At 44.5% G+C, this 11305-nt stretch overlaps 1 protein-coding gene across 4 annotated transcripts in view; it reads left to right on the top strand.

Moving 5' to 3' along the window:
* TBC1D9B (TBC1 domain family member 9B) overlaps positions 1-10824 on the top strand; it is a 92859-nt gene extending 82035 nt beyond the window's left edge. For 3 of the 4 annotated variants that reach the window (XM_053298501.1, XM_053298504.1, XM_053298505.1), the window contains 5 exons: positions 3367-3441; positions 3954-4004; positions 6194-6247; positions 6666-6772; positions 8306-10824. In XM_053298501.1, coding sequence (XP_053154476.1) covers positions 3367-3441; positions 3954-4004; positions 6194-6247; positions 6666-6772; positions 8306-8992 — 974 coding nt within the window. In that variant the 3' untranslated portion in view covers positions 8993-10824. The remainder of the gene's footprint in view (positions 1-3366; positions 3442-3953; positions 4005-6193; positions 6248-6665; positions 6773-8305) is intronic. The other variant, XM_053298503.1, reaches the window with a different exon arrangement.
* The last annotated feature ends 481 nt before the right edge of the window (positions 10825-11305 follow it).

The raw sequence follows: 11305 nt of genomic DNA on the forward strand, positions 1-11305 counted from the left end.
CAGGCGGGCCCGGCCGCAGAGGCGAGGCGGCGGGCCTGGCCGGGCCGGCCGCGGAGGCGAGGCAGCGGGCCTGGCCGTGGAGGCAAGGTGGCAGGCCTGGCCGCGGAGGCGAGGCGTCGGGCCTGGCCGGGCCCGGACGCGGAGCCGAGGCGGCGGGACTGGCCAGGCCTGGACGCGAGGCGGCGGGACTGGCCGGGCCGGCCGTGGAGGCGAGGCGGCGGGACTGGCCGGGCCGGCCGTGGAGGCGAGGCGGCGGGCCTGGCCGCGGAGGCGAGGCGGCGGGCCTGGCCGGGCCGGCCGCGGAGGCGAGGCGGCAGGACTGGCCGGGCCCGGACGCGGAGGCGAGGCGGCGGTACTGGCCGGGCCCGGATGCGGAGGCGAGGCAGCGGCTGGCGGCAGCGGTGGCACTTGGCCCCTGCAGGGCGGCGGCCGCACTCGGGTCAGCTAGTTATTTAGAAACAGTGACCTTGGCAATTTGCTTTAAAAAATCTGTTTACAGCAGAAGTTGGCTCAAAAAGGAAAGGAAAAAACCACCTCCACTATTTCATGTCTTATTCTCCAGAACCAGCAAGACAGCAATTGTTTATCCAAACTAAATAATATGTTGTCCATTCTTGGATGCTGGATTAAGCTGTTGCAGTTCCATTTCTTAGAGTAAATTAGTGGTGCTTTTCGTTCAGTATATCACTGTGGGATTTTTGCTCTGAGTCCCAGTGGGCAGGGATAAGTGTGTGTAAGCTGTCTTGAATTCTTCTGATAAAGCATGATAAGTTATTGGCCCTACTCATACAGCGGGACATACCCTTGACTTGGTCTTTGCTACAGAGTGGGTTGGTGGGAATCCGTTGATAGGTGGGCTGGTGGTGAACACATTGTCATGGACTGATTATTTGCGGGTAAGATTTGGACTCACAGTGGCAGTTCCCCTCCATAGGGATGAGGGGCCCATTGAGATGGTCCGCCTGCAAAATCTGAGTGATCGCTGAATGCTCTGGGGAAATTACTGGTTGGTATTGATGGTGGTCCTGCTGAGGCCCTGGTCTCTCTATGGAATCATGAGATGACTAGGATCATTGACACAATTGCTCCAAAGTTTCCTCAATGCTCTTATGGGACCCATAGAGCACCCTGGTATGCTACAGAGCTCCAGGTAATGAAACAAGAGGGCCAACGGCTAGAGCGCACTTCCCGATGTGAGTCTGATCAAGCACGGTTTAGATGTGGCAGTGATGGTGGCGAAAAAGAACTATTTCTCTGCCACTATTGCATCCTCGAATAGCCGTCCAGCCGAGCTTTTCCTAGTGGTGAACAGCCTAGTGACATCAGGCCAGAGAAAGAATGGATTGTGCCCTCAGAAGCCTGCTATGATAAATTTGCAAGGCACTTTGAGGATAAAATCATTCAGATCCGCATGGGATTCAAGGCCACGTCTCAGAATGGTCTGTTGGATCAGTTTCAATTTTTGTGGTCTTGAGGATGTGGACAGGCTGCTTGTAGGCCAACCACGTGTCTCCTGGATCCTTGCCTGTCATGGCTGATAGGAGCTAGTCGAACAGCTATAGCCAGGTGGGTCGTGGGAGTGGTTAATGCCTTGTTGCAGGAGGGGGCTGTTCCACCAGCTCTTAAAGAGGCTGTGGTGTGGCCCCTCCTCAAGAGATTATCCCTAGGCCCAGACGTATTGAATAACTACCACCTGGTTGCTAATCAGTGGTCCCTCTAATTTTTTTCATCTCTGTGCAGAATGAGTTTTGTTCTGGGCAGCAGTATCAAGGCCGTGTGTGCACATATGCATTCAGATTGGGGCCTTCCTGATTCAACCTGAGCGGGATCTAAAATGAACTGAGTGGACATCCAAAAACTTGTGAGTGCGTGCATGTGCGCACGCCTTAGAGAAAACAGTGTTGCTAATATACCTTAACTTGGAAAGGTACTGGAGAAGGTGGTGGTGAATCAGCTTCAGGCATACTTTGAGGAAGCTGATTTGGATCCATTCCAGTCCAGCTTCAGGCCTGGTCACAGCACCGAAACAGCCTTGCTCACCCTGGTTGATGACCTTTACCAGGAGAGGGACAGGGGCTGTGCTACCCTGCTGGTTCTCCTCGATCTCTCAGCAGCTTTTGATACCGTTGACCATGATATCCTTTTGGAAAGGCTTCAGGAGTTTAGGGTTGGAGGCACTGCATTGCAGTGGTTTCACTCCCATCTCCAGAGTTGATATCAAAGAGTTGTCATGGGGGAATTTTGTTCAGCTCCCTGGGAGTTGACCTATGGGGTTCCTCAGGGGTCAGTCTTATTCCCTATTATATGAAGCCGCTGGGAGAGGTCATCAGGAGGTTTGGAGTGAGGTGCCACCAGTATGCTGATGACACCTAGCTCTGTCTCTCTATTCTATCTCAATCAGGAGAGGCAGTTGAGGTGTTTAACCATTGCCTGGAGGTGGCAATGGGCTGGATGTGGACCAATAAATTGAAACTGAATCCAGATACATCAGAGGTGCTGTTGTCGGGCTCTTGAGTCCATGAAGTGGGGAGATATCCTATTATTGAGGGGGTGGTAGTACCCCAGAAGGAACAGGTGCGTAGCTTGGGGGTACTCCTGGATTTGTTGCTGGAGGCCCAGGTGGCAGCAGTGGCCAGGAGTACCAATTTTCAACTCAGGCTTGTCCGCCAGCTACGGCCCTTTCTAGACAGAAATAGCCTAGCCACAGTGATCCATGCTCTGGTAACCTCCAGACTGGACTATTGTAATGTGCTCTATGTGGGGCTGCCCCTGAAGATGGTTCAGAGGCTTCAACTAGTACAGAATGCAACAGCAAGACTACTGATGGGCACTTCTGGCAGGATGCACATCACGCTGGCCTTAAAAGAACTGCACTGGTTGCCAAATTGCCACCAAGCCCAATTCAAGGTTTTAACTTATAAAGACCTGAAAAACCTGGCCCCCAAATACCTGAAGGAATGCCTTCTCCCATATAGACCTGCCCATCAGTTAAGATCTGTAGGAGAGGCCCTCTTGGTAGTTCCACCATTGTCAGCAGTTAAAGGGGTAGGGGCACGTGAGAGGGCTTTCTCTGTGGTGGCCCCGAGGCTGTGGAATGCTCTCCCCTCTGAGGTGCGCCAAGCTCCAACATTCTGCACATTCAGGAGAATGGTGAAGACGGACCTCTTTACCCTGGCCTTTGACTAGAGATGTAGTGGTTCTTCCCCTTTCAGGCACTGTATTTTTTATTGTATGTTTGGTTTTATTATGTTTTATGTTTTATTTTGTTTTTATTGTAACCCGCTCTGAGACCTCTGAGTATAGGGCAGGCTAGAAATGTAAATAATAAATAAACAATGTTGTTGTTATTTTCCTTTCTTTGTATAGCTCTGAGCCCAGAGGAAGCAGAATCTGCTCTGGAGGCTGCAAGTTTCTTCACAGATGATAATGCTACAACAGAAGGTAACAGTGATGGCTCTCACATAGACACGGCACATGTTGTGAAGCCACTCTGGGTGGTTCTCCTTAGCAAGATGGTATCCCAGAAATGCTCTAGGACAGGGATGGGGAACCTTGGCACTCCTGCAGATGTTGGCCTACAATTCCCATAATCCCTAGCTATTGGCCTCTGTGGCTGGGGATTATGGGAGTTGTAGTCCAAAAACAGCTGGAGTGCCAAGGTTCCCCATCCCTGCTCTAGGATCTGTCATGGCCTGCGATGACATGAACTGTCATTATGCGATGCTTTGTTAGACTGCTACTGTGGAAGGCTAATGCTGCTCATTCTTATCAAACCACTTTTCTGGTCCAAGGCTCTTGCTCAGATCTTCTTGTGTCCCTTTTTTGTGTCTTCCTCCCCCTGCTCTTTACTTCTGTTGCTCTGTGTTTTGCTTGCTCTCTTGTTCTGCCTTGAATTTCTCCCCTGCCCTCAAACCTTCTCTCTCTTTCTTTCTCTCTCCTCTTTGCTTCTCTAGTATCTCCTTTTGTCTCAGAACTGGATCTCTTCCTGCACTGTGACTCTCAAGGTTAGTCCGAATGCCTGTACAAAGGTGGGCTGCTCTTGGTGTGCTAGGATTACCTGCTTACCAAATGTAATGAAAGCCCATATAAAATGAAATTTTTTTAGTGATGTTCCTCACTGCCACTGTTGTGACATAGCAGCCAGACACAAGGGTGGATCCAAAAGAGCCTCCTTCCATCAGCAAAAGGGAACCTTTTGAATTCAGCCCGTAATATGTTGTTGTCTTAATCTATAGATTATATAGATATATTATATAGATTAAATTAAAAATCAGTTATTTCTTCCTCTCCTTCAGTGGATGCCTATTCTAAATTCACTACACAGCCTGAAAGAAGCCCAGTTGCTGATAATTAAACTGATAACAGCATAATTCACGGCAGAAATGGCAGTGTTTGTCTGGTACCTAAGTAAATTGAAAGTCAAGCTTTACTAGCCAGTGTTATGAAATCAACCATCAAAATCTTTCTCTCTACCCTTGCAGTACAAAGGAAAGTTATGCTCTATTCAGGCATGCTAATGCCAATAATGTTCAACTCTGTGTCTGTATGGTTTGTGAAAGAGTAGCAAAATATATAGAACATATTACTTGGTAAATGTTTATTGGAAAATATTAAATATTTCCAGTGATCTAAAGTGAAATGTGCATCTCCATATCATGTTGTCTGAATGGGCTTAAAAACTAATCCCAGCTTCCTCCTCCTTCCCACTCCCTTTCTGGGTTAACACATCATTTCTTTTTTTCCCCTTTTTCTTCTTCTGTTTAGTAGATCAAGATACATTTTATTCAGAATTAGATTTTTTGACTTGCTCGTTCCACCTTTTTGTGGTGGCCATTTTATGCATGCTGTGTTTCAGTTCAGTTTGTTTTATCCCTTGAAAGCAAATATTTAACTAGACTGTAATGTCTTCCTCCAGAATACCTTGTTTGTCTTTCCTCCTCTTCTTCTCTTTGTTTGAACAAAGATTGCCTTGCTAGATCAAACCAAAGGTCCATCTACTATTCTCAATTGGTTCCAAAAGTGGCCATCCAAATGCACCCAAGACAGCAGGGACTTCTAGAGAGAGACATGCACTGTTGTTTACCCCCAGAATCCAGTTATGCCACCACTGGATATGGTGTGTTCCCTTTTTAATGAACCCATTTTTTAAAAAAACCATAAAAACTAGTGGTCACATGCTTGTGGCAGTCAATCCCATGTTGATTACACTTTATGTGAAGAAATACTACTTTTTATTTGTCCTTAGCCTGTTGGCAATAAATTTCATTGTATGATTCCTAGTTCTAGTTCTTTGAAAGACAGAGACACTAATTGCACTCTCTTGCTCTCTCTCTCTCTCTCCCCCCCCCCATACTGCTGATGAACCTCTAGTCTATAATATCTCTTCTTATTCACCTTCTCTCACCTAAACAAAAAGCCTTATTCTTCCTTGCTCTGCTTATATATATTTTTTCTAATTTCTGCCACTGCCAATGAGTTAAACTAAAAAGTATTTCAGGGACAAGGTTTTACTGTACTGGTTCAAGCACAAACATTCCCCACCAAATTCTGCCCACTACACTCAGTAGGAATTGTTTGGGAGTATACAAATATGCATGCCATGATTCATTGCAGGGGGGGTTTCTCCTGCAGCTTAAGGCTGGCTTCCCTTTGTCATTTGACAGATGTACTGGCCATTGAATTGAAAACTGATTCAGTAATCTGTCTTGTTCCTTTCCTGCTCCCTCCTTTTTAATTTATTTTATTTTTCAAGTGGGATATGTGTATTTATTCAAATAAATGTATATTTATCCCCATCCCCCACCCTTTTAAAAAGCTGATCAGCTTTTAAAATACTGAAGAATTGTCTCAAAGGGGCAGGGAGGTGAGTTAATGACATCACTGGATTCTTGCATATCAGCTATCAACACAATTCACAGCTGACTTCTGTAGTGAACACACAGAACCTTTTTCCTCTGCATTTTCTCCAAAATAGGAGATTGCACTTCTAAACCAAACATGATGGATGAGTGTGTGTCCAAGCAGGCTCAGTGATCAAATTATGTGTGCCTGTACACACACACTCTTTGCTTTGTTGTGTATGTTTTAGTGTAAACCGTATTGGGATGGACATTTTTATTCTGTTTCGTGCATTGCTCTAATAAGTGTATTTACTATTGTATTGTCCCTGGGTTTTTGTTTTTTGTTTTGTTAGACGCAGCTGTGCAGGAAGACAAAGCAGCAAGAAATGGGAACTCCAAAGACCAAGGTGATTATATCTTCCTAGGGAAATGTACCCTCATCATTTCCTTACTTATGACCCATGAAGCATTCATCCTCGCAGACCTGTAGCTTGGCTAGATTGCCTGAAAGCTGCCCCTTTACAGAGGCCTTGATCAGAGCACAAAGCATACATAATATTCTCAACACTCAATTTTGTTGTATTTGGTCTGTTGGAAGCTGCAACTCTCTTTCAAGCCACTGTAGAACATATTGTACTGTAGATGACAGATTGATCTAGCATGCTCTCTCAAGCAATGCTGGATAAAGTTTCTAAAGAAGAGCATGTGTTGTACCAAAGGAAATCCAAAAATCTGTGTGAAGGTCATCAAATTTCAAAATTATGCATATTCTTACATTTTTGCCTGGTAAAAATCCTTAGTTATAGCGGCTTGATTTCCTTGCAGAGGATAAGGGTGCAAGCCCCCAGGATTATAAATATCACCTGCGAATGTGGGCCAAGGAAAAAGATTCCAAAAAAGAAACTATCAAGGATCTGCCTAAAATGAGTCAGGTAGGAATTTCTTTGAAAATCTGCTGTGTGTGTAAATAACAAATCTCTAAAATATTTGGTGTTTATGTGGTCTTAAATTATTGAAATGAATCTGGAAGGTTGGTAATTTTTACTGTATAAAATGCAGTTGCAATTAGCAGAATAGGAATTTGAGAGAATAGGAAATTTCAAAATTTGCATCTTTTCTCCTTCTCCCTATGCCAAATTAAACGGGCCAAGTTGGTGTTCAAATTTCATATGCAGAATTATATCAGAAATATACATACCAATTTTAATTGTGATATCTCGGGGTCTGAGGTCAAACCAATGCTCAACCCTGATACACAGAATTGTGTCCTGAACATGGAAACTAGCTTTCATTCTGATATTTCAGTCTTAAGAACGGAAGCTGACATCCAGATTAATGTTGCACATGCCAAAATATATTTCATGCATGCAACAGGGGAGGAGCAACTTTAGCCAACCACTTCTTCCCTCTCCATCCCACTGTGCCTCCTGAAAATATGTCCCAGAGGCTCCCACAATTCTCAGGTAATATTTTTGGGAGGCACAATATCAGTGGCTTGCAGAGGGAAGGGAAGATCAGTGAAAATTGTCCCTTCCCTGTTGCATGTGTAAATCTTTTTTCAGCATGCACAACATTCATCTGAATGTCAGCCAGAGATATTGCATTACAGTGCCCACTGATTCTGGTGTCTCAACTTTCGAAAACAATGATACAGACAAGCGGAGAATGCCAAACAAAAAGTTGAACCAAAGGCCTCATTTCTGAGAGTTAATGACAATCAGAGAGACCCCATTCTATTTTTCTTTCATTCTGTTTAATTTGTGCCAGTCCAACCCTCTTAATATGAAATCTCCATTTGCTCTAGATTTGAAATGTGAGGTTTCCTGACAGTATGGCTTGAGGACAGGGTCTTGAAGTGGGGAGTTACCCTTTAGCTATCTACTTATCACACTTAAAAAAAAAAAACCCAACTTGTTTGTAATTTTTAGTATGTGAAAGATTAGTGTGTGTCTCAAATGTGAATGTCCTACATTATGAAAATGTCCTAAGGCCTTTCTCATGACCAGCTGTCCCTGAGTTTTCGTAGAGCCAGGGGGAAGGAGCAGCCAGGCAATGCAGGGCTCCTCCCAGTGCACCTCACTCCTCATGCAGTGCATTGTGGGATTCCAGAGGATACAGCTTGGTTTCCCCTGTCCCCCCTGCCACTCCAGGAGCGTTTGCTTGCCGGTCATAAGAGGACACGGCACAGCAGATCCCAGGAGCGGCAAGGATTGTGGGGCGGGGGGGAGACAGGGAAGCTCCTACCTTTCCTCCAGCCCTCCCAGCTGTTGTGGTTGTGAGATTGACCTCACTGTGTTACCAGCGTGTTGATAACTAGCAATAATTTAAAATGTCTGTTAGAAATTAATACTAATTTCTAACACTGTTTAAGCTTGTGTTGGTTTATCATTGTCAGCTTGATGGTTTTGCAGCTTAACACTTGATATTTACTGTAATGTCTTATCTGTTCCCCCTCCCCCACGAAGGAGCAATTCATAGAGCTGTGCAAGACCCTATACAACATGTTCAGTGAAGACCCCGTGGAGCAAGAGTTGTATCATGCCATTGCCACAGTTGCCAGCCTTCTCCTGCGCATTGGGGAGGTGGGCAAAAAGTTCTCCCACCAGCCTGCTAAGAAAGCTGATGATTGCAAAGCAAACCACACTCAGGATCCAGTAAGTGAAGAAGAGTCTCCCACATCTGAACAGAGTCAAAATTCAACTGTGGAGCGATATCCCCAAGCTACCCCAGAAGCTTCTGGGGATATTCAGGTTGACACACACCAACAGGAAAATCAGATTTTTGTGGATGGAAGTGGTGAGGGTCCGGGATCTCCCATACAGCTGCTGTCAGATGATGAAACCAAAGACGATATGTCCATGTCTTCATACTCCATGGTCAGTACGGGCTCTCTGCAGTGTGAAGATATTGCAGACGATACAGTGCTGGTTGGTTGCGAGGCGGGCAGTTCAGCTGCACGATATGGCAGCACCATTGACACAGACTGGTCCATCTCTTTTGAACAGATCTTGGCCTCCATGCTTACAGAGACCGCCCTCGTTGACTACTTTGAAAAGAAAATTGACATTACGCAGAAGATCAAGGAGCAAAAGAAAGTGGAAAGGCAAATCAGTTCATCCAGTGATTATGACCTTTCCTCAGTGTCAGGCTGAATTGAGGGGGGTGGGGAGACCAAGGCTTGGGTAATAAATGCAGGAAGGCTAAAAACCTGGCGGATGGCTGGACATCTGTTTGTTTGTTTTTTAACCTGCACCTCTAGCTATCCAACAATTAAAGTAGCTTCAGCTAAGTTAAGGGACTTATCACAGTCACGTTTTTATATAGATACCTCCCTGGAGGATACCTTGCTTGCTGGGCTTACATTACATCAAGAGCATGAAAGCCATTAGAACCTAATAGCCCCGGTGGCCTAGAATTACTGCCGTAAATTATGCATGGGTGCCTCTGTCTGTCTTTCTTTATTGAAACTTCATTTCAGTCACACTATGCTCTACCTTCATTTGCTTTAGGTTCCTTGGTATTTGTTCACAAGAAATGGAGCCTAGTTTGAATTCCTTCCTTAATGTCTTTGTCTGCTTCCCTATGATGCAATGTATCAAAGAGATCTCCAGCCTACCTAAGAGCCTTGTTAGGAAGTTAGATGCTACGCAATTACTTATCAAACGTAAAGTTATAGTCCATTACTCTTGGCATCCTGCATCTAGAATGCACCAGTGTCTTGAGGTTGCTGCTTTCTTTCCCAAGTGATTTACCATCCCAGTAGCATGTGGCTTCAACACCTCCCAAGAAAGATGCATATTAATATCCTTTAGCCTGGTTTTAACTCTTCAGTGCCATGTGTGTGTTTTTAACTTTCCCGAAAGTTTTTTAAAAGGTTTTTTAAAAACTTTCCCTGAATGTGCACTGAGGATTGCAACAGTTATGGAGACTGGGATGTAATAATCCTGAGAATCACACGACAGTGGTAAGAATACAGTTTTTGCTGCTTTCAGAATTAGATTACTTCTTTTATCACTTTAAATGGTACAAGGGATCCAAGAAGAGCTTCAATGAACTTGGGATGTGAAAAAATTAATATTAATTGTTAAGCCCTGAGCCCACATCCTAGTAAGTCAGTTGTCATAGAATGGATGCAACACTGGAGAGACTGCTTAAATTAATGTGTTCGTTACTATAGTCAGAAGCAGATCTACAGGTTTTTCTGTGTGCTATAACCAGCCACACCTCCATAGGCAATACCAGGTATGCAGGCTGTGTGGTTGTTGTTTTCTTAGGCCTCATTCCTGCTCACCTGAACCGGCTATCCTACTGATTAGAGGGTGGTTCAAATATTGTACACCATACAGCTCTCCCTGATCCACTACAATTCAAGCAGTTACTGTAACAGAACTTAATATTGTGTGATGCTTAGACCACCCTGTGTTCCATAGGCATTGAGTGTACAGGTGTGGGACGTGACCTCTGCAAATCAGTTGTGGACCAGAGGGAAACTGGAGCTCCATTTTGGGATTGGTAGCTTCCTTGTAGAAAGGCATTCACCGTCAAGAAGCACCATTATGTTTATGTCTACCTACATGCTCATCTCATTACACAAGTATCTTATTCAGCCACATGAGTTCAATGAAACTGAATATTAGTGTGTGGCTGTTGCTGGACCAGCAGTGAGTGTGGGTCATGTTCACAGTTCAGCAAGAGGAAGTGTAAAACCCTTGGGTAGATGTGTATGAGGAATACACCACAGTGTAGTATCCAGTGTTACAACATTTTTGTGGTGTACCCTCTGTGTATTCATACCCAACATATGTTTAAGTCTCTGCTTCCTTAGTCATGTACCTCTGGAGAGCAGACAGTAGAAAAAAGCATTGCTTTTACTAATTCTTCAGTAATTTATTGTAATTTTTTTTAAATACAGATACATGTGATTTTACATTGTTTTTGTCTGATCAATGACGTATTCAATAAACAAAAAGAATTTCACCATAAATGTGCCTTTTCTTTATTTTAACTGAAGAATACTCTTTTACTCTGGATCCTGTTTAAATGCTTGTCACTCTCTTCCCTGAGTCTTAAATTTGTACGTGCACAGCAAGAGCCTGTGGGGAGAATACTTGAGATTAACAGGCATTTAAACAGAACCCAGACTTTCTTTTAGCCCTTCATTCTATTTTGAATGCCATGGCTTGGTCCTGGAACATGTTAAGAGTGCCTCTGAGCACATAAAGAGTCTCTCTCATCCACCAATGAGTAACCACAGCCAACTCCCACAGAGCTGACATTAGGAGAAGGTTTAGGGCAGAGAATGAATTCCAGGTAGAATAAGGCCCTGGTACCTTTCACTGGAACTTGAGCATTGCATGTAATCAAAACTGGCAGAAAGAAAATTGCACAATAACTCGATAAATTTTTCTCCTACCACGAAAGCTGGTCTTGTGGTAGCAAGCATGACTTGTCCCCTTAGCTAAGCA

This window comes from Hemicordylus capensis, chromosome 2, assembly GCF_027244095.1.
Source record: "Hemicordylus capensis ecotype Gifberg chromosome 2, rHemCap1.1.pri, whole genome shotgun sequence".
NCBI classification, from domain to species: Eukaryota; Metazoa; Chordata; class Lepidosauria; order Squamata; family Cordylidae; genus Hemicordylus; species Hemicordylus capensis.